Source organism: Ochlerotatus camptorhynchus, unplaced genomic scaffold (genome assembly GCF_037179485.1).
Source record: "Ochlerotatus camptorhynchus isolate MF236.1 unplaced genomic scaffold, CSIRO-AGI_Acam_v1.1 ptg000429l, whole genome shotgun sequence".
In the NCBI taxonomy this organism is placed as follows: Eukaryota; Metazoa; Arthropoda; class Insecta; order Diptera; family Culicidae; genus Ochlerotatus; species Ochlerotatus camptorhynchus.
In genome coordinates, this window is record NW_027040915.1 from 883,543 (window position 1) to 908,070 (window position 24,528).

Here is a 24,528-nt window from a genome sequence, read left to right on the forward strand (position 1 = left end):
CGTTTTTGACATTGGTCCTTATGAACGCACAGTGTCGATATCACGACAATTTTGTTTTGACAGATCGATGGCCAACTATACCAGTTATACCACTGAGGCAACACAAAAAAGGGCCAACTTTTAGAAAGTTATTTTGCATGAAGTTCCATATATGTTATGTGTCCAAGCTCAACATGTACCGCTTTTGTTGCATGGCATTCCTCGTGGCATACGACTTAACACTTGACAGGAGTCGATTTTCGCATAGCGTGTCGATAGAAGAGCGGACCACATAAATCGACACCAGTGTTGAGAAATGGAAAAGCTGGAGTGACGCGTTCGGCATGTAGGTCTCCCATGATTTTCTCACGGACACTCGCGATCAGCAGCTGCGGTCCAGAATGTAACTGCTTCTGATGGTAGGAGGCAAAGATGAGCTCAGTTAGTGGATGATGCGTGACGAGAATAATCGGATGCTTCCGGTCTTTTGAAACAGGCGCGTTTCGAAGCCGGCCATGATTGAATGCAAGGATTTTAGCTTCGTATTTGGCTTGACATGTTCGCTAGTACGAAGTACTTGGAGGTCTTCTTGGAACGATTCGTATTGTGCTATACGGGCGAGAGTGTTGGTTGCTTGAAAAAGTTCTGATGCGTCTATAAATCCTGTGCTTTGATTCTTCCGGTTCGCACGCTTACAGTTGTGGATAAACCTTCGAAGATGTGCCACTAGACGAACTAATGCTGGAAACGACGATCGTAGACGGATGATTGGGTTTGGTGGCAGACTTTGTACACGCAAACCAAAAATCTATTACAATGAATGTTAGTTCCGTTTCCTATCATCCTCTGTTCATGAACATAGCAACGAATGTTAGAAATTGACCATGCAGGCGATGTAATGGTTTTTTGTCTTTTTTTTATTTCGTGTTCCATCTACGCTTTCGACTATACCAGCAAGCTTGTAGAACGACGTACATTGTAGAACATTGTAGAACGACGCACACACTTGTCTCGAATCTCTCCAGCAGAAAAAGCATACGAAGTCGAGCATGCGAGAAAATGAGCGCTTCATGATTGCTTTTAGGCTGACCATATTCAGAAGCATAGAGAGAGCAGTGGAGAAAGCACAGGTCTGATAGTCGCAACGTCCGTGGTTCGAGTCCAGTCGGCAACCTTTTTTCTATTTTTTTCGACATAATTAATTTACCTCACTAATACACTCCACATTTTTCGGTCTCCAATTTTCTTACATCGGACCGTAGCTAGGTATATCGCATCCTCGGTTCATGCGGTCTCCACTTACATCCTCTGATGATGAATCCCACATAATTGTAAGCGAATCTTACATCCACCGGTTGGGTGTGCCAAACAATGTACCATAATGATTGAGCTGACCCAGAAGATGGATTTGACGTTCAATTTTAGACTTTGTTGTTCCTTCTGAAAGAGGTGGCTCAACAGCAATGTACCGGAGAGTAAATGGCGTGGAAGACTAACTTTCTCCTGCTTCTTACTATATACCAGAGGAGCAACCTTCGACTTAGAGGTGAGGGGAAGAACAGAGATTTCCCCACTAGATGATACTACTCGCAAATAAATGCAGGCTCCGTACGTTCGTAACAAAACGTCACTGATAGCGTGTAGGGTTAACTACCCCATTTCCGGCCTATTAAGCACAACCCTCACTTAGTCTTTCTTAATCTAGCGCAGTTTAGAACCAAACGGAATGTTATTATTATTGATGGCTTCCAAATTTATTTACCAAAGATTTGAAAACGAGAAACCAATCGTTGAGATATTGTCATAAATCTAACACAGCTTCTTGACGCCAAACTCGGCCTACGGATTCTAAACTCGGCCTAACGCATTGAAACGCCTTTAAAACGCAATTGAATTGATGAAGATAAAAATTGATTCGGTCGGAGCGCTTCTTTTGTTTTTGAGAAGAATGGGTGCAAACCTTTATATCACGCGTTTTCATTGACTTCGTTCGGTAGATTATTAACTAAGGTATCGTACCAAATGCATAATTGACTTGTTAACTCTGAAATCATGGATTTATTTGAAGTTTTCTGCTCGATAGGCCCAAAATGGGCAATTAGGCCGAAGTAGTTCTCTACCCTACTTCGAGAATGATAGATCGATATGATCCGCCGTGAAACAGTAATGGTTTCAACAGCTGCAAGTTCGCCCCTGAACAGCAGCCAACGATGCTGAAGTTCTTTTTCTAACGCTCCGTCCCAGGTCTTCTTTTTTTCCTAGAACTCTTGTATACAGCACTTAGCGAGTACAATGACAGGGCCTACTAGTCTTAAGGGATCGTAGAAGCGAGCAGAATCAAAGAGTGCGATACGTTGGGTGATGACACCCGCTTCATTCCATTTCGATACATGGAAACCGAGTCCGTCAGAGGCTGGTGTCCACTTGAGACCTAGGGTTTTAACCGACGAGGCGGAATCTAAGTCAAGAAAGGAACGTTCGTCGCAGAGTTCAGCTGGGATACTTTCCAGAATTTTGGGGAATTTGACGTAGGGTGCATGCAGTGGATGTTCCGAATGTGAAAGTCTTGAGTTTAAAGACCCAGATTGGTCCACCAGGTTTGTCTTGTCACAGAATTTGCTGGAGAAGTCGGTCTATGAAATTCATCCAGATTTGACGTAACATTTTCTCAATGTCAGAAATAATGCTATATCTTGCAAATCGGAAGCCTAGGGTAACGCAGACTAGGCCTTCTTGCACTACCGGCACACCATCTATTCAACATTCATGGATATTCCTGATTCGGTATCGCAGGAAGCATCAAAAACAACCCGTAGTTTGTTGGTAAGACTATCTGGGCGAATAAGGTAGTGGTATGGAAGGAAATACGTGAACGACGGACTTGATGATTCGTTGGGAACTTCCTCCATATGCTCAAGCTGGAGGTATTGTTCAAAGGAAAGCCGAATAAGCTGATTTGAGCGAAAGGATTTACTTCGAGACGATGACTCAGCAACAGAAGCCGATGTTTGGTTACACCGTAGGACTTGCCGAGTTCATGTAAAAACTCCAACTTTTTCGGCAATGTAACAACAAATCACACACGATTCGATTTCCCAAAACTTCACTAGCTGATTCTTCAAGGACTGTGTGCTGCAGACATGAGCGATGACTGGTAGATTAGATGGTTGACAAAGACCAGCTCTTCTGGAGACTACCCAGCCTAGAATTGTGTTTTTTTTTTTTTGGCAAAACCAGCTTCCCTGGTCCTAGTTTCACGAAACCTTCCAGCAGCAGATCATAGTAAACTTCCCTTCCGATGATAATATCCACGGATGCAGGATCGTGGAACTTTGGGTTTGCAAGCACGATGTCGGGCGGAAACTCCCAGTCGGAGACATCCACTGTGTTAGATGGAAGATCGAGCGTAATTTCACTGAGGGTGTAGAACTTCAAATCTGCACTGAAATCCGTGCAGTGGGAGTGGATACTGAGGAGGACAGATTGATTTTCTGCAGTCGTGGAACTTCCAATCCCCCGATGATATGATGATCTTTAATCTACCTTGCTTGTAACCGCTGAACCAGCCGTTCGGAGATGACGTTAAGCTAAGAGGCTGGATCGAGGAGGATATGGTCCACAGTAATAATCCTCTGAAATCGCTGACCTTGACTAAGGATGTCTGCAACAGGATAGTTGATGGAATCTCGTAGATATTTGGATGGTGAGGCAACAGGAACAGAGACGACCGGTTGGCTGGTTCGAACCATTTGGCATATTTCGAGCGTTCGAGGCTTGGGATTGCGTTTGTTCAGAGCTGGGTGGACTTTGGATTTGTTTCGGAGCTTAAGATTGGTTTAGATAGCAATTGATTCCTTGTTGGTGAAGCATTCCGTGATGTTTCTGCCCACAAACACGACACGCACTGGAGCTGCAGTTATTGATCTGGTATCAGGTGAAAGGCAGTTGATACAGAGGGAATTGTTTCAGACTATCTACGACTATCTATCAGACTACGGACGAACTGTGAAATACATCGCATTTGAAAACAGAATGCGATGGGCTGCTTACAAAACAGACATGGTTTGGATGGGGAACTAACGGACGTTATTAACTTTCAGGTTTGGGCCTGGGGCTTGTCGGCGTTGGATCGGTGATACGAGATTTGGTTGACGCTATTGATTGAAGAACCGTTGCTTGGCTTCTCAGGAACTGAAGCAGGTCATTGTACTTCGGTACTTCCGTTGAATTGTGGTGGTTCTCCCATTGCTTGAAAGTTGACGAATACAACCATGTGTAAACCATGTAAACTAATAGAACACTCCAGCCTTCAGTGCCTATCTCCATCCTTTGAACAATTTTCACGTTCCGTTCAAAATTGTCAATCAACCACACGAGCAACTCTCACGCAACAATATGATTTGCAGAAGTAATCTTGATTGACTCAGCCATTTGTTTGGTTTCCTTTGCTAGTGAGCCTACCAGGTAGGTCAGTTTGTCCATGTCGGAAAAAAAAATTAGGGTTCGAATCTATTAAACTCTTGAATGAGTCTCGGAATGGCAGTCAGTCAGTATGGGCAACATCAAACGAAGGAAGTTTAACTTCAGGATGTTTGATTCTTTATTAAACGTTATTAGCATTTAGGTAAGCCGATCCAGAAGCGACAGGCGTGGGTGGAGAGTTTGCCTTGCGTTCCAGTGCTGATAAGAAACCAAGAACCTTCACGTAATTCTTCTCAAGTTCATCACGGATGGTGCGATGAGCTGCTGTAAAGGGCGAACACGAAATTATTGCGACACATTCAACAGGGCATAACTTTTTTACCATTGGGTAAAAATCAACCAAATTTTGCACACTTTCTCATTGATGTGTATTGTGTACATGCTGTCAAACTCGAAGTCGTGTTTTTCGATTCAACGAAAATGGAGGTGAACCAACGCGAGTTGAGAGAACAAATTCTTTCCAAACACCTGGAATTTCCTGACCTGTCGCACCGGCAGTTGGGAAACATGTTGAACATTCACCATTCAACCGTCTCCAGAGTGTTGAAGCGGTTCCAGGAGCGGTTGACGTTGGACCACGGCAAAGGAGCTGGAAGAAAACCGGGACCGGAGAACAAAAAGACGGAGGGAAAGGTGAAGCGGATGATTAAAGCAAATCCCAACGTCTCAAGCCGTGATTTGGCTAAAAAGATCGGCATGTCGCAGAGCTACGTCCAGAATGCAAAGAAGAGAGCTGGACTACATACATACAAGGTACAGAACTTCCCAAACCGCGATGAGCGGCAACAATCGACAGCTAAAACTCGGGCACGGAAGCTCTACGAGAAGATGTTGACAAAATATGGCTGCTGTGTGATGGACGACGAAACGTATATAAAAGCCGATTTTAAGCAAATTCCGGGGTTGGAGTTTTTCACCGGAAAGAGCAAGTTCGATGTGGACGACAAATTTAAGAAGAAGAAAATGTCGAAGTTCGCCTCCAAATATCTCATTTGGCAGGCCATCTGCTCTTGCGGACTGAGGAGTGAGCCTTTCGTGACAAAGGGCACAGTAAATGGCGAGATCTACAAATCTGAGTGCCTCGAGAAGCGCCTTTTGCCGTTCTTGCAGCAGCACGACGAAGCTCCGCTATTTTGGCCAGATTTGGCATCATGCCACTATTCTAAAAGTGTCCTGGAGTGGTATGAGGCCAATTCTGTCCATTTTGTTCCAAAGAACATGAATCCGCCAAACTGTCCGGAGCTGCGCCCGGTGGAGCAGTACTGGGCAATAATGAAGCGGGAATTTCGGAAGAGCAAGAAGACAGTCAAAGACGAGAAGGACATGTTAAGAAAATGGAAAAAAAAAACTGAGGAACTGGTACCGGATGACACTGTAAAGACTTTGATGGAGGGCATCAAGCGAAAATGCATTCAATTTTACACTCAAGGCTCCATCGATTAACTTTTCTTTTGATTTTTAAAGTAAATTTATGTATAAAATTACCCTAAAATTTTGGTTTGATTCTAAACATTATAAGAAAATTGGCATGACATTTTCGGTGTCGCAATAATTTCGTGTTCGCCCTTTATCTTCATCTTCATCATCATCATCAATCAAGTCCAGTTTCAAGCGAAGGGACTGAAACTGTCCAAAAGTTTCGTTTAAACGATTATTCCACCGAACCCTATCTTCCTGGTAGTGATTCATACACAGCAACAAATTTTCCATCGTATCTAAGCGTCTTCGAAGCTAGTGCCATATCGCAGCTAGACCAGCAAAAACTCTCAAAGTTTAAATACTGCCAAAGCTCAGAATTCTCGCAAAACCCAATAAAATGCCAACTGTTATACTGTATCCCTATACACTATCAATAAAGATAGTAGTTCATCTGCCTCCGCCATGGCAGGACGGTCAAAACCACTGTCTTTTATTCATACATTCGTAAACACAACGTAGGAAAAGTTCTGCCCGTGTGCGATCACAGCTTTTATAAACAATGCATTTGATCGTCGATTTGGCGAGAATTCTAGGTTGCCCACGCTTTCTAATATGTAATCAGTTGGTTACAATCCGTGGACTTTCGTTTGTATGAGTTGTTGTTGTTAGGAAAATTCAAGTTTAATTAAACTTAAAACAGTAGACACAAACACACACACACAAGAGCGAGAGGGTTTGTGCCGCTGCAAACAACAACGTAACGTTACTGAAGGGCGGAAAATCTTGGCTTTAAAATAACAATGGATGCGCAAATTGGATGATGAATAGCTAGCCATCTTAGATTTGAAAGATTAGGCAGAAGTAACCAGGCGTCCGTGTAGACTAGTTGAGTGTGAAGTGTAGTGCATATATAATACAACCCCCCCCCGTGGGGTTTGGGCTGGAAAGCCTACCTCCGTTCAGGTAATTGATTTTTATTATCCTGACGGAAATTTCCCTGACTGAATTGTAATAATTATCAGGACCTCTTGTGCTTTTGTACATTTTGTACACCTCGTACCGTAAATAAAAAGGTCTTAAAGGGTGATACGGTCAAAATTTGGTCAATATCAACTTGACGCATTTCTTTCAATTTTGCATTTAAAAAACCTGAACACCCCTCATTTTGAAGGTGTGTGTGTGTGTAGAATGTTGCTCCTATTTTGATTTTGGAATTCACTCTTCAGTAGTCAAAATGCCGTCCAAGCAAGAAGAGCAGCGTATCAAAATTTTGCTCGCGCATCGCGAAAATCCGAGCTACTCGCACGCAAAGTTGGCAAAATCGCTAAAAGTTGCCAAATCAACCGTTACAAATGTAATTAAAGTGTTTGGGGAACGTTTGTCGACAGCCAGGAAGTCTGGATCGGGGGGAAATCGAAAACCGGAAGCCGCTGAGACGACAAAGAGAGTTGCCGGTAGTTTCAAGCGAAACCCTAACCTCTCTCTCTGAGATGCCGCAAATAAGCTGGGTGTATCGTCTACAACCGTGCATCGAGCCAAAAAACGAGCCGGACTATCGACTTACAAGAAGGTAGTGACTCCAAATCGCGATGATAAACAAAATACGACGGCCAAAGCGCGATCCCGGAGGCTGTACACGACGATGCTGACGAAGTTTGACTGCGTGGTAATGGACGACGAAACCTACGTCAAAGCCGACTACAAGCAGCTTCCGGGACAGGAGTTTTATACGGCAAAAGGAAGGGGAAAGGTAGCAGATGTTTTCAAGCACATGAAACTGTCAAAGTTCGCAAAGAAATATCTGGTTTGGCAAGCCATCTGTACCTGTGGCTTGAAAAGCAGCATTTTCATAGCTTCCGGGACTGTCAAATTTACGTGAAAGAGTGTTTGAATAAACGTCTGCTGCCTTTCCTGAAGGAACACGGTTGTTCCGTACTGTTTTGGCCGGATTTGGCATCTTGCCATTACGGTAAAAAGGCCATGGAGTGGTACGCCGCCAACAACGTGCAGGTGGTTCCCAAGGACAAGAACCCTCCCAACACGCCAGAGCTCCGCCCAATTGAGAAATACTGGGCTATTGTCAAGCGGAACCTAAAGAAGACAAAAAAAACTGCTAAGGGCGAGCAGCAGTTCAAGGCAAACTGGCTTTCTGCGGCGAAGAAGGTGGACAAGGTGGCTGTACAAAATCTGATGGCAGGGGTCAAGCGGAAGCCTAACTGAATATTTTTCCTGAATTTTATACTAATTGAACTTGAAAAAGAAATTAAATTTGATTTTTTAAATAAACGATTTCACCGATTTACACGCGTTTTCCCTTGACCAAATTTTGACCGTATCACCCTTTACACGGCTCGGCTCGGAAGTCAAGATGGCTTCCGAGCCTAATAGTAAATGATCCTCAATCGTCCGTCAAGGACGATTCCCTCAGGCCGGTGGCCTTAATTACCAAGGAGGGTCCCGTCTCGGCTCGACCAAGGTGGCCATGCCACGGTCAGCCGTTGCCGTCAACGACGGAAGACGCCTGCCAGCCAAACGAGCCAGCAACGCCTGCTGAGCCGTATGTGGCTGATGAACGCCACTAGATCCGCCATTGGCGTTGACGGCACCGTCGAAAAATTTGCTCTTCCAGCAAATTTAGATAGTTTCTTATGGGAATTTTCGGTGGAGTGAAAGGATAGTACAAAGTCCGCCATGTTTCACGCACAGTCTGACGTTTGCTTATGGATTTTCTCATAGGAGTAAAGAGCTACAGAGTCGCCGTCAACGCCAATTCTCCCAGAGCTGCAACAACACTGTCTGCAGCCCGCGCCGCAAGTTTCCGGCCACACGGTAGTGCAGGAGCAGCCGTGTGGGCCAACGCCAGCGTTGCGACGCCGTAAGAGATCCCGCTGCAGCAGTGAGTACTAAATTTTAAACCCTCGCATACACGCAGCATATATGTGAAAACCCACACCCACACGCCACAGAATAGGGCAAATAAATGTGTTAGAAAATGTGAATATTCCTATGTTTCATAATTTGTCCGCGTAGCCCCTTCGAATACCCAGTAACATGCCGGCCCTGCGACACAGTTCAGGGATCTCATGCTACTGAGTTAGTTACCCGAGAGTGTCTGGTCATGCCATAGTCACAAATACTACCATCAGATAGCGGAAAAAAAATCCCTACTTATAGTGGTGTTAGTATGCGTGGGTGAACTACCAGTTACACCAAACTGACTTTTAAAATACATTGTTTACAAAAACTAATACGTCCCTTTGAAAAAGAAATTGAGATTTGATCCTCTAAATCATCCCCACCCAGATGAAGACGAATATTAATATTGACAACAGCACAGGCGATAATGAACATCCAGCCACGAATGAATAAAAACAAATTATGACTGCGATAATCATAGGTTGCCTTGATCAAAAGAGTGTTTGTATGTCAAAATTCAAATTCATGCCGGTAGTTGGTCCATCTGTTAATGTTGCCTTCATTTGCAGCTATGTTGAGTGTAGATGAAATGATTTTTATCAGCACTGCAATACGCATTGAAAGAGCAGTGGGGAACAGAGGGTTGTAAAGTTGACCCACTATAATGATCATCTGAAGGTTTTTGAAAAAATCCTGATAAACCTTCCTTCTTCCTAGAATATCTAAGAGACATGGTTTTATTTATTGATCAACTATAGATGTTTAGATTAGTAACTAATTAACAAGAAATATCGCCAAAATATCTAGCGACGATTATTCCATTTTGATGTGATGAACGAGCCATCAGTTAAAAAACATTATGCATGTATTTGTCCAACTGAAGACCTTTGGAATAATTCCGAATATACCTGCATCTTCAGCATAATGCCTGATAAACCTCAAGGCTTGACAAAATATCCAGAGTTCATTGTGGAATTCTGTGATCATCTGAAGGTTCTTGGAATAATTCCATATCATCCTACTTTCTTGTGGGAATATCTAAAGCAGAAACCACAGAACAACGCATCGAAGCGAAACACCAAATTTATCAATCGCAGTACATTTTAAAGCAGCTTTTGGATAGGTTTTCGATTAATGTTTTTTAAGAAATCCCCTGTGCTTGGAATTGGGTATAGAGGGTTCGAAGTCGTTCGTAACCGTATAATATTTTTTTTTCCAAAGCGCAAAGTATCGAACATCAAAACGACGTTTTTTGCTTCATTGGAACCACGCAATTTGATTAGATGACGTGATGCTGCTTTTTTCCTGATTATTTGCACCGCAACTCACTGAAAAACTGGTTTAACACGTCTTCTTTGGTGACTACCTCTGTCCGATATACCCAAAACCATTCCAATCCAACTGGTTTCCAGTCGCAGTAAGAATGGCAACGGGTGTGAACAGTTTGTTGCGTTGCAGTTCATTTGTAATTGTTCTGATTTGTATCATTGCTGTGTGCCCGTCCAAAAACGATGGTATCAGTGCTGCCTGTGGAAAGAGAAAGATAAATCTTCAACAGTTGGTCACCCACGGATACACGACAAATCCGGGTGAATTTCCGTGGCATGCAGCGCTGTTCATGCTTTCGGGCTTTCAAAAGTCCTACATCTGTGGTGGATCACTGGTAAACGAGTTGAGCATCGTCACTGCGGCGCACTGTGTGGTAGATCCCAGCACTAGGCAGGTGCTATCTCCGGCCAGTTTGTACGTGCAGCTGGGAAAGTTCAAATTGAACTTGTATGGGGACTCGGTTCAAGAGCACGCCGTGCAGCAGGTCATTACCCATACAAACTTTCAGTCGACAACGAGTAAATTTGACATAGCGATATTGAAATTGGCTACCCAAGTGAGATTCACGGATTACGTGCAGCCCATTTGTGTGTTTCCTCAGCCACAGCCGAGCTCCGGTGATGGGTCGGATGAAGGCGTCGTAGTTGGATGGGGTTACACGGAGTTTGATGCTCTGTCGGATGCCCTGAAGGCTACTACGGTGCCACTGATCAGCTACACCAAGTGCTTGGAAAGCAATCCGGATTTGTTCGACAGGACTCTTTACGATGGCATGTTTTGCGCTGGATATACAAATGGTGAGTTTTGTAGTAGTAATTGGTAAATAGGTGCAAATATCGGAACATTTACCTTAGCATTTTTATAATTGTATCTTAAGAACAAGAAGATCATCAGTTTGGTGTGGCCGAGAAAATGGGAAGTGGAGAATATACGGAGTTATTTGAGATAGACCAGCTCAATATTTTACACAGTTGAAGAACAATTTATTTGAAGCAACTGTGCTCAAGATACAATACATATCTCTATTGTTTCTCGATTTTTACTGGTTTTAAAAGGTAATTTAAGGTGACCCTTAAGAAATCAGGTTTTTACATCTTACACTTTATACATTGATTTCTGGCAAATTGTTTATTTCAGACACTTTTAGTTAAAAAAGATTTTTTGTTGAAAAATATTCTATTTTCAAATATTATTACCTTAAAAGCAAGTGGACTGGTATGATATTAGTTGCATTTGATAGATTGTGATTACATTCATTTATAGTGTAAGAACTACCGGCGCCTGTTTTGTCTAACTCATTTAATAAACATTTAAAAATGGTTAATTTGGTTGCTTGTGCGCCATCTAAAGTTCTAAAGTGTCTAAATTAAACCATTTGTGAGAAATTCATATAGGGGAAACGGCTCTAATGTTGGCTTATGGATCTAAGATTGGACTCATCGTTCAAAATCTGCTATATATCAATTATCTAGAGTTGGTTGGAAATGCTATGTTACATGAAGCTTTAGTGTGATAATTTATTAGCTGGAGAATGATCTTAGAAGTGGGTAGGTGGATAGTTCCGTTAAAGTACGGCAGTATGAAAATTGAATAGAAGTTGAAAATGAGCGAAGAGCCATTAATGCGACAGTACAAAGTCAAACGCACACCTTTTGCCTAACCCGTACGATGTACGCGGAGATTTGAAGTATGTCGCATTAATGGCCCTTCGCTCATTGTTAACTTTTATTCCATTTTCATACTGCCATACTCTAACGGAACTATCCACCTACCCTCTTATAAGATCATTCTTTAGCTATCAAATTATCACACTAAAGCTACATGTTAGATAGGATTTCCAACCAACTCTGAAAATCGCAGACTTCGCGTATGAAGTAACATAAATAACACTTTGAATTTTATCGAGATGAACGCGTCATTGGGACGGTACTACTGGATATTTTCGGTCGCTATTGAAAATTTAGTCGATTACTGAATTTATGCATGGGCCCAAATAAGGAGCATTTAGGCCAACATTACATCCATTTCCCCTTCATAAAGTAAATTTAAAAACTACAAGGGACAGCTCTATGGGGTTGTACGCAATGGTGACGGAGGACTACGTGGTCTTATATAATAACTCTTAATTGTGCAGCAGGAGCTTGTATTTTGTGTAGGAATCGGAACTTGAGCGGGGTTCTCTCTATTTATACTCTTTAGTATAACGAAATTGACATAGATGGCCCACAGCAACTCACGAAGAGCTACTGATTCCGATCAATAGCGGTGTGCCTTCTGCCTCCTTCTATTTATGCTCATGTGGGCTGCAGCTCGCTGCTTGAAAGCAGCCGTTTATTGTGTACTGGAGAACACCACAACTTAAGCGGTGATTGAATAAACACCGTTTGGTCAGACAGGTTGGAATTAAACTTTGAAATCTGTGTTCGGGAAATCGATTTCTGCAGGCAATCGGTGATAATTTTAACTATCATAGCAACAGTTGCACATTCGTGGAATTTTCCATAGTGACATTTTGAAAAATGATAAAGTCTTATATCGATGGTTGAGTAATGCTGAGCAATAAGGGTGTTAAACACAGATGATACTGGTGAGCTGTATGTTGTATAGAATGAGGGTAGAGCTTCCATATCCCGACGGTTCTCAGCATCCCGGGATTCGGGATATCAAAATTTTTTTCCCGGGAAATCCCGGGATCCCGGGATAAATAAACAACTGCAAATTTCAAAAACCTCTTCTCACATTTTTATTTATCCATTTTATTTTATGCATTTCTGCGAAATCTTACATTTCTACTGATCAATTCTTTTGAAATATGACTTCAAAAATGAAAGCACATTCATGCTAGCATCAGACAAAGAGGAACGCTTCTTGTTACCAAAATTTGATGAATCCGAGAAAACTCGCTCGCTGTCGGTAGAGGTAGGCTTAATGGATGTTAAGTTGTCTAACAGTTTTTGCAAGTTGTTAGACAATTTTCCGCTTAGCTCATACAGCATCACCTCCTTTTGGATAATTTTTCCACGGTCTACTGAATCAGTTGATGCGTTGTGTAGGTCAGAATGTTCCTTAATAGCACATTCTAGTTCTTGCTGGAGAGTTAGGTTCTCCCGGTCCATCGATGAATTGGTAGAGTTAGATGATTCTCCTGTCTCTGTCCCATGTTCTACCATCTTAAGCAACCAATCAGATTCCTTCATAAATTTCATCAACTGCGATCTGGAGCACGTTGGCATTTCGCTGGTTGAGCCCATGTGTTTAGTTTTTAAAAACTTCATTAATGAGACCAGTTCCTTATTTCGTCGCGAACAAATCCTGTCGTAAATGGCGTCATGCAACTCGTTTGCAATTGCGTTGTTCTGCTGCTTTAGTTTCGAAAGTAAAAAACTCAAACTCCCTTCAGCAGTTAGCAGAGTCGCATCTCGTCTGCCTATTGCTTCAGATACCAATCTAATTGGTTGCAATGCCTCAAAAAGTATCTGAAGACTATGCACGTCATTGTCAGACAGTGGATTGCGCTGTCCAAGCTCGGTTAGTGTCTCCTTGATGCTTTCATAGACACGTAGGAATCGTTCGACCATCTGTTCAGTGCTGTTCCACCTAGTCGTGACGTCAATTATCAATTGCAGCGGTTTTGTATGAGCAGCGATTATCTTATCTTGCAAGATCCCATTTTTCACCGGCGATTGCCGAAAAATCTTGACAATTTTTCGGACATGCCTCAGAATTTCAGCAAAACGCGTACGATAAAGCGCTAAAAATTAAAAGTACAACTAATTTTCAAGTAAAATACATTAATAAAAATAACATAGGGTAAATTATGGCTTCGGCACCCATTGACTGTTTTCGGCAAACGAAATTGAAACGTTAATTTCACTGTATTTCCCATTAAAACTCTTCGCTGAATGTATTAAGCCGATTCCTTACCTTTTCAGCTTCAATCTGATTACATTTTTACGACTGTGCAATCCTGTTCTGCCATATTTTTATTTAAATGAAATATACACACTACAAAATACGGCTGATTTCGAGTTGCCGATAATAGAACAGCTGGTTAACACGCAGTTCAAATGGAAAGGGTGCCGAAGAAAAAGAGACTGCCGACAATAGTCACACTCACCTGAGAAGTTTGGAGCGTTGTAAAAACATGTTCAACCCGTTTTGATCAATTCTGTCGATTGGAATTGGTAGAACAGCAAGCAGCAGATAAATGTCAACAAACAAACCTGTCATGTATGAGTGTGACGCTGAGAAATCGCTAATAGAAGTTCGGACGCTGCTTAGATTGACGAGAATATGTAAATTCCCCTACCAGATAGTGTGTCAGTTTCTTCATCGGAGTATTCGTCATAATTGCAGTCATCATCGGTATCGTCTGTGGAATCAGTCATAGCAGAGCTGTCTTTCCGGAGGACATCCATCACCGCTAAATGAAGCCCATGGTTGTAGCACAGTTGGTGACAGAACTCTGACTCCCTTCCAAACTTTACCATTACGGCAGCTCCGTCAGTTGTAGCAGCAGCAATATTTGTCCGTGGTAAGCCAAAACTTGAGGTAACGATGTTTACAGCCTCTCGGATTTTTTCAGCCGGAAGAGACCCATGAGCACGAACCAGCCCGAGATTGAACATGACCCCGTCGAAGCAGTGCACATTGACATTGATAAACCGTTTATTACTGATGCTGGTCCACTCATCCAAAGTGAGGCTCATACATTCACCCCCTCCTACTCGCTTTGCAATTTCGTTCTTGGTGAGATCTTTTGCTTTATTCCAAAAATCGTGTACCAGTTTCATCACAGCTGTGTTTGATTTTGGGAGTTGCATGCCACGAGCGGAAATTGACTGGCGGATAAACTCACGCTATAGCGTGGATTGAAAACCCGTCAAGTGCAGCAAGCCGTGCTACAATCTCTTCCAAAGACTGACGTTTAATGAATTGCATCACTATGATGGATCCTCCAGGTCTCGATACTTTACTTGGGGTTGGTGCAGATGTTGGTTGATGATCTTCAGATGTCGGTCGCTTTAGGGTAATTTTGTGCTTATTTTGCAAGTGGCGTAATAATCCACTGGTGGATGATCCCTTGCAGGAAAGTTGCTGTGGGCATTTGGAACATTGTGTTTTTTCACCATCAGCGGAAAGCTTCGTAAAATATTGCCAAACGTCCGCCATTTCTACAAATCAAACAAATCAAAATAAAAAAAAAGTATTTCTACTGGATATGAAAGACAAATAACTTACCGTTTTCAAGCAGATTTGGAACTTTTTATTGTTGTATTTAACGACAGCAAAACTGGATCTTTTTCGAGGATGGACTTTTCGGGGTTTCACTTCTAAATCACATTCTCGATCGTAGTAGGCGATCAGTCTCGCTTGCCGGTTTGCTTGTTCCCTTGGTAACCGTCGAACGACAAGAGGGCTCGCTGGCTCGTCGGTCGGATGATCGGAGGGCTGATGATTTTCACTGGTATCTACGGTGCTGCGTTCTTTACGGAATCAGACTGGAGAATGATCCACATGGAATATGCACCCTCTTTAAATAGCCGATAGCTTTTGCACTTCAACCAATCATAATTCGCAAAGGTGAATTCAATATACTCTCTTTCTCTCATTGAAGAATTGCAAATTTTCTTATTACTGCCAATATTATTATTTTTATAAATGAAGTAAAAATCCAGTAAATCAATGGAAGCATGGTTCTTTCTTTTTGTCTTGATAAAAGTAACTCTATTATTTTCAAATTTGCATGCACCCATCATAACTTTGTCCAATATTAATCAAGAATCAAATCAACAAATGAAAACGAATAATTAAATGATGACTTGTTCCACGTTATTTGCGAAGAATTATCCTACAGTGGAACATAATTTGTGTATAAAATATGAATTAAAAAAATTAACCCCGGGATGAACGGGATCCCGGGATTAAAAAACTTTTTTCCCGGGATTCGGGAAACCCGGGAAATGAAAAAATCCCGGGATTTTTCATCCCGGGACATCCCGGTATGGAAGGGTGACGCGCTTGGCATAGATGGCCCACAGCGACTCACGAAGAGCTACTGATTCCAATCAATAGCGGTGCAGCTTCTTCCTTCTTCTATGGATGCTCATGTGGGCTGCAGCTCACTGCTTGCAGGCAGCTTTTCGTTGTGTACTGGAGAACAATGTCCAACGCTCCGCGCCGAAAGCACTGCTGCTGCTGTCGATGCCGACGACCGGACACCACCACACACGGTGATTGGAACTGACTCCGATCAGTGGTTGAGGTCAACCTTGGTAGCTAGCTGCTTGCGGGGAGCCTTTCGTTGTGTACTGGAGAACACCACCACTCACCACGCGGTGATTGAATAAACACCGTCTGGTGAGTCCGGATGGAATTCAATTTGAAATCTGTGTTAGGGTAATCGTTTTTCACAGGCAATCGGTGATAATTTTAATCATCAAAGCAACAGTTGCACATTCGTGCAATTTTCAATAGTGACATTTTGAAAAATGATTTGAAGATGCGTAGAAATATACCTGATCGATTGGTGATAATATCATTGAAATTGGCCTAGGGGCAGCTAAGTTATTAACGTTCAAAATCTTTCATAATTTTGTTACATGTTCCATTTTCAGTTTTCACAAAGTGTACCCCCATATAAAAATCACAAACGTAGTCCTACGTCAAAAAATTCGTTTTATTATGGGATCAGCCTAAGTTAATTATAAAAACCAGTATAAAACGTGAACCGTTAGCGATAGAACGTTATTGTTCATAAGAGATGAACTAGCCTCAGGCTAAAAATCTCTAAAATAAAGATTTAAAAAAAAAATAAAAACGTTATTGTTCATTAGCGGCACCGGTGGTGTAGTGATAAGCGTGATTGCCTCTCACTCCAGCAAGCCTGGGTTCAATCCCATTCGGCATCGCCGGGATGTTCTGAGGCATAACATCTCTGATCACACCTTCCTTCGGAAGGATAGTAAAACCGTTGATCTCCACTTCATGAGTTGATGGATCGATAGGTAGGATCCAGGTGTGGGAGCAGTCTCCCTGGCGTCGGTAGCATTGGTTCTTATTTAGCACGGAAAACAAGATCGACGGAAAACAAATCAAGGACAAAAAAACAGTTTGTCGAGTGCTACAAGGAAACCCTGAGTGAGGAAAGGAATCAGCGGACCTACAAAAAACTGTGTAGCCGTCACTGGTCGATCTCGGTTAAGTATGCGGCTTAAGCATACTTAATCATCAACGCGGAAGACAACAACAGAATTACACGGACCCGAAACAACGTGAAGACACTTTCTTCCGCTCATTCTAATTTTTAATAGGACAACATTATTTTAATAGGACAATTTCCATTGCTTGTATGCTACTCCTATATCATATCTCTCTACCTAGTCCTATTATTGTGTGCGTACGGTACAACTACCTTCTATCTGTGCTGTACTCTTGTGTTTTTTCCCGACGAATCCCACGACGATGCAGCCACCGGGTTACGGCAAGGCTTGGCACCCGGGTGTCTAAAATTGATGGGTTGGGTGGGTATCCAAATATGGCGATACGTGCGCACGTTTGTCTTCCCGACACCCCAACCTCACAATTCTAGATAGAGCTGGAGTTAGGGCCTGACAGCTTTTGTAAACATTTATCGTTTATTGTTTATCAGTCAACAGGTAAAATGTTTACCCCAATGACACCTATTCTACAACTAAATACAAAACTAACGAATAACATAAATTAACATAAAACTTGTTTAAAACTACGCTTGTTTGTTTCTCGTGACACGTTGAAATCGTATACATAATAACACCGGTTGAATACACGGGACATGCTTCGCAAAGGTTCGTGAAAGCCATAATTAGTTCTAAACGAGTGCGACCGAAGATTGCGACGACGTGTGTTGATGTCCAAGAAACTAAGAAGCGTAGGACTGTCAATGTTGCCTTGCAGAAGATCCCCAACAAAGCACGCTTTTGCCACGTTGCGTCTTGCTTCTTGAAATTCCAGATTTATAAGTAGACAACGGCTTTCATAACTGGGCAGATTGAATGGATCTCTCCACCTAAGATAACATAGAGCGAACCGGACGAATTTTCGCTGAACAGCTTCGATGCGTTGAGTTTCATTCTGGTAATAAGGAGACCAGACGATAGACGAATACTCCAAGATAGGGCGCACAATTGAGCAGTATAAAGCTTTTAGGCAGTAAACGTCCTTGAACTTTTTTGCAAAGCGAAACAAAAATCCTAGTTGCGATGAGGCTTTAGACACAACGTACGAGACGTGATCCTTGAAGGTTAATTTTGGATCAACCAGAATCCCCAGGTCCTTGACTGTCGAATCACGTTGTAGATTCACGCCTCCCAGAGCATAGCTAAAATGGAAGAGTGATTGCTTGCGGCCAAACGAAATAACTGAACATTTGGACACGTTCAGCGACATTCGATTAATATGACACCATTCAGCGAAGGCTTCCAGTTGTTGCTGCAGAAAAAACGCGTCTTGTGGTTGCTTAATCGTGTAGTAAAGCTTCAGGTCATCGGCATACGAGAGTTTTAGGCATTTCAAGATGAAATTGACATCGTTCATATATAGCAAGAATAGAAACGGCCCCAAGTGACTTCCTTGGGGAACACCGGACCAAACCGGAAAGGAGGGCGTGGTCTCCAATTTTGACGGACATACTTCGACCGGTTAGGTAGGATCGAAGCCAGGAAAGCAAGTTACTGTTCATTCCCAGCTTGTCGAATTTAGCAACTGCGATTTGATGATTCATTTTATCAAACGCCGCGGATAAGTCTGTGTAAATAGCGTCTACTTGTTGACCATTTTCTATTTGGCGGATCACGAACGAAGTGAAACAAGTCAAATTAGTTGTCGTCGAACGGTTAGGCATAAATCCGTGCGAATCAATCGAAATGTAGTGTGCGTAGTTCTGAACCAGCTTATGCAGAACGATCACCTCAAACAGCTTAGAAGTGGTGCTCAACGCAGCTATGCCCCGATAGTTCGAAACAATCCGCTTGCAGCCTTTCTTGAAAACTGGGAAAACATACGACTGCTTCCAGCAGTTTGGGAATACATCAGTAGCCAAAGATAGGTTGAATACTCTTTCTAGTGGTGTTGCAAGTGTATCCGCGCAGCATTTGAGGACAAGCGATGGAATCCCATCCGGACCACATCCCGTGGAGGATTTTAAATCCTTTCCGGCTGATATAACCATATTGTTCGTGATCACGAACTGTAGCCCAGAGGCCGAAAGTTGAGGAACATTTCTGGTGGCGACGGCTACATCCTGCGGGTCGATGTGTTCATTAGTGAAAACATTGCTAAATTGAGAACGGAATAGGTCGGCGATGTCAGTGGTAGAATCAGCTTCGAACAATCCGTTGGTCATCGTAGAGGGCAGTCCGGATTCCATCCGTTGGTCATGGACGTAACGCCAAAAACTTCTGGGATTTGTCTTGAAGCGCCTTTGCTAATGGTCCTGATATGCGTTGTACAAACGATTATTAAGTTCGTTGTATTCAGTGCTCGCCGCCATATATCTCATTCTCGTGGAGTCCGTGCGATACTTGCTATGTCGTCTGAGAGCTGCCCGCTTCACAGTCCTAAGATGCTTGAGGTCAGCATTTGACCAGGCTGGCTTAGCCGGTTCGTGTCTAGACTTCACGGGAACGAACTGATCGATGGCATACCACAGGATACCAGATATGGTCGACGCAGCGAGGTTGGCATCACAATTTTGAAGCACCTCGTCGCAATCGACATGTGCGAGGAACTCGTTCATGCTGTTGAAGTCAGCCTTTCTGAAATCATAGGCGATGCTTTCAGAGGTATCTTGGAAGCGTTGCTGTGGACTTATCTTGAATTCCATCAGTACAGGAGGATGATGCCTGCAGATTTTAACGAGCGGTGATGGAGCTTGCATAACTGTGCTGTGCTCGCAAAGTTCCTCACTGACGAAGCATAGATCAAGCGTACGATTGTTTTCATTTGCAATTCCACTCATTTGTCTGAGTCCAGCGGTGCTATACGCATCAAGCAGCTTCCGTGATGCCAAGCTAATCGAGGATCGTGATGTAATCGGGTACAGGGAACCATGTGGACTACGCTGCCAAGAGATCGAGCTCAAGTTGAAATCGCCTAGGATGATAACGTTGTCTCTTGGTCCTAACTGCGAAACCACCCAGTTAAGCGAATCGATATGCTTTTCGATCAAAGATTCATCGTTTACTCGATCAGGGGGAATATATACAACGCATAGGTAGAGTGTTGCATCGACAGTGGCAATTGCGATCCATATTTGCTCAAACGCCGAGCCATCAGGAGGGTCGAGCGTACGGGATTTAAAACTCGAGCGAACAGCCAGCATAACACCACCTCCAGTGGTTTTGTTGCTATTCGAAGGCGACCGGTCTTGTCGATAAACGGAATATGATTCGCCAAACAACTGATTCGTTGAGGTATGTCCATTGAGCCAAGTTTCGGAAAGTGCGTAAACATCATAGGAACCGTCGCTGAAGGCCAATTGGTACTCGGCGAGAGAGCTGTTGATCCCACCAACATTTTGGTAGTACATCAGGACATTCGAAGAAACAGGTGCAGCATTACTTGCTAGAGGCGCAGTCCTAGGGATTGAAGATTCGTCAGAGCGGGGATTGCCGTTACTAATAGGATACTTGCCATGATAGGCAGCTTGGAAGACCCCATCGCCAGCGCTAGACTCAGGGCCGGGACGACTTGGATGGCAGGAACGAGAGAACTGCGACAGGTTTTCGATGATGGCTGGAGGCGCGACTGAGCTAGGCGGGTCAGGGGCTTCCGTACTGCTTTGTGTCAGGCGTCCCGGGTTCGATGGCGGTGATCTTGGTTGCGTTGGAGAATGGTGTGAAGAGTAAGCGTAGAAAAGTAGTGGAGGGCTAAGTGTCGGTGTATTGTAGCCAATAGTGTCCTCGACGAGACACACGCTGGAAACGGAATGTCGATCAGGTAGTGAAAGCATATGATATTGAACGTACTTGCCTGGAAGAGCAGGCTGGAGGACTTCAACTGCAGACTCGACAACAATGCCTTCTATCGATTATTTCTAGAAATTTAAGGCTCGCCCACGCAAACCAACATCCTCATCGGGTAGGGAAAGATTTCCCCTATCCGATGGTTATGTTGGTCTGCGTGAGCGTGCATTGAGTTCCTGGAAATCATCGACAGAAGTCATTGTTTACCAAAGCTGTTACGCCCTAATTCCAGCTCTATCTAGAATTATTAGACTAATCAAAATCTTAACAATTCATGCTCTTCGACCTTATGGTCGACAAAAAAGGTCCTCCGTGGCGCCCTCGCCGGACGCCACCCTCAACGAAAAACACAGAACGGACTCACTAGTTGATTTAGCTGCTGTTGATTGTTGCGCTGCTGTTACTGGCGCGGCGACGATGCTACTCAATCGATGCGCGTTCGATCGTTGGTGTTGAACGGCCAACGATTTCCACGTGGTTGTACGAACGTGATCTCAACAGCAATGGCAGTTGTTGACCACAAGCCCCGCTCAGCGATGTAGATGCGGCTCGCTTTCCACCGGACAAGGTGACGGTTGCCGGGATTATTCACCCCGGGGATGCAGATGATGGCGTTGGAAGTTACACGAACCCGTCGGCTGGTGAATAGAACATTAAGCACAATGCACAGATTTTCTTTAACGAGCACATTACCTGGCCTAGCTTGTTTTTCGCACACACAAAGTCTAGCCTAAGACACACACTACGTTTAGCTTTATAATTATAACTAAACAATCAACGAGGAGAAATTAGTATTTAAGTATAAAAGTAAAACCACGTTGCTTTAAATAACTCACTTTACAAAACGAAACTATCACGCGAACAAAACGAAACACTTCCACGTAATCTGCGGTTCGGACGAAAGTGAAGCGAAACCGTGACCCTCAGATTAAGGAAGATGACCTCGGCCGAACTTAAGGAAGTTCGATTTTCCCGCGAACTTCTTCGAACTAGATCGGCATTGCGAGAGATTATTCCGTTCGCTGGTCCTTCGTTCAAAGTCGGGTGTAGCCACACTCTCTCTTTTCCCAACTTTCCCGAAGATTTCACTGGCCTTGGGAGAAATTGTGCAAGGTCGAGCGGCTTTACTCACGAGGCATTCTATTTTTATAGTACTGGAGGCAAACCAGCCCAAGGCTGAAAGCCTCCCTAATAAAGTTAAATAATAATAATAATAATAATTTTTATAGTAAATCGACCAGTGTCGTTTTGCTACTGGCATAGTTTTTGGCGTATGGATTAGATCTATTTCATTCTTATTTTATTTATGACTAATTTACTATTTACAACATGGAGTGACCGTTACAACTGGAACCAGGGATCTTGAGCCGCGTCCATCCCTATCCAAATCAGTTTAGATTCGTCTATAGCGGAATACCTGTATAAAGAAAGAGAGAAGGCTTATCCTTGACACTGAAGAACACTCAAGTTCGCCAACTGAGAAATGCTTACTTTTCACGTATCAAACGGCATTTGCTAACTGAGTTGCATGTGTCAAACCAGTTAATGCATTAAAAACGCATCAATTTTCATCCGGTTCATCTTGACATTTAGAAATTGCATTACTTGGACCAGAAACATGCCCTTTAACTGAGAATTTGTTTCAGTTAGCGGACTATCAGTTGAAATACGTTCCAATTAAAAATCTTTCACTCAACGAAAGTCTAGCGTAGTGGTGCGTAGTAATTGGAAATTACTAATGCATCTCTCTTTCTTTAAACATTCTAGAATGCAAGCGGCAGCTTTTCGAAATCTGAAATGATGCATCGAAAAAAAAACTGGGCTTGATTTTTTGGTAAACGCTCCAAAGTAGCTCGCACCATAATTAGTGATAACAAATGTATGAATAAATGATGTATTTCTAATTTTCAAACTTCCAGGAACAAACGTATGCAACGGTGACAGTGGCGGTGGGCTGTACTACAACCGGAACAACGTTTGGTATCTGATAGGAATAGTGTCGTTCACGGCTGCAAGGGATACGGATTCGAATTTGTGCAGCACTAACGATTACACCGGGTTCACCAAAGTATCGGCATTTGAGGAATTCGTTGTGAAATCCTGCGGACTGGTGGTGCCACCTCAAGCTGAGGCAACTGATCAACTCGAGCTGGGACATGGGAAGAAACAAAAGTATTTCCACGCGTCTAACTTCAACGTGGCTGAAAAAATCAATTGGTTTCAAGCCGCGGATTACTGCAGGTCACTTAGGAAGCACCTGGCTGAAGTTAAATCCCCGGAGGATAATGCCAAGGTGAAGGAAATTGTTCGGCAAGGAGGTGAGATAAAATCACGAAATGCATATTTTTGCGTATTTAATACTGATTGTTGATTATATGTTGAAGGTATGGAGATAGATGCCAATGGAGTGGCGCGGAACAAGCAGTACTGGATCGGGGCCAATGATTTGGGAGTTAACGGGCAATTTCGGTGGCAGTTTAGTGGAAAGCCTGTAACCTTTACTCACTGGAGACACAACGAACCCAATGATATGAACAACAACCATAATTGTGTAGCGGTTTTGGGTAATAAACAAGCATTCTGGATTGACACGAATTGTAAGGGTAAAAGGCAGGTTCTTTGTGAATATTTGAAATAAAGTTAAATATCGTTATGCATATCCTTCTGACATTGACTATAACTTTATTACACTCTGGCCGGCAACACAAATGAGAGTAAGAAATATTTACACTCTGATGTCTTAGAAATACCTGTTTTAAACCAAATTATTCTACCACGTTATCTCCTTCACTTAACATTTAATCACTGGAAGAACGAAGTGATCTTTGTTGAAGTTCGATCTTTGCTTGTATAAATATTGATTTTTTTTTTTACATTTTTTACATATTTTTTTCGATGTAAATCTAGACGCGACACGTTGGTTTAAAGTAATGCTAAGTATGCTAAGAACAATCGCAACTTACTAGTTAGAGATTTGAACAGACTTGTATCTTTGAAATAGGCTCAGGCTCTCGAATACATACTTAAAATTAGGAAAACAAATACTTCGTAATGTTAGAGGGTTCGAGGGGGGGGGGCGTAGAATCTCATAGATGAACGATAACAAACTTTGATGTTTATGTTCTGGATGGGGAGTTGATTCGACAGTGAGAATACAGCGGATTGTTGCGGGAGGGCATTTCACTTCGTAGTTAATGGATGTTTTGTTTGCGATAAACGAATGTTAACAGATTTTTGCATCAAATTTGATATTCGATGGTCATGGCACAATATTGAAAATCATTTTGGAAATGGTTCGTTATCTTTCAGTATTCTTGACCATCTTCATCCAATATCAAAACTCCACCTAACTTATCGAAGTTCACTACCACCAATATGTCCAAATGACAACATTCGTCCC

General features: G+C 42.8%; 1 protein-coding gene across 1 annotated transcript; it reads left to right on the plus strand.

Moving 5' to 3' along the window:
• The first annotated feature begins 10,195 nt into the window (after positions 1-10,195).
• On the plus strand, positions 10,196-23,802 carry LOC135711275 (chymotrypsin-like protease CTRL-1). Its single transcript, XM_065234081.1, has 3 exons — positions 10,196-10,922; positions 23,048-23,446; positions 23,513-23,802. Exons 1-3 carry the CDS (start codon positions 10,220-10,222, stop codon positions 23,764-23,766), a joined length of 1,356 nt encoding a protein of 451 aa, XP_065090153.1. The 5' UTR covers positions 10,196-10,219; the 3' UTR covers positions 23,767-23,802.
• Positions 23,803-24,528: the final 726 nt, after the last annotated feature.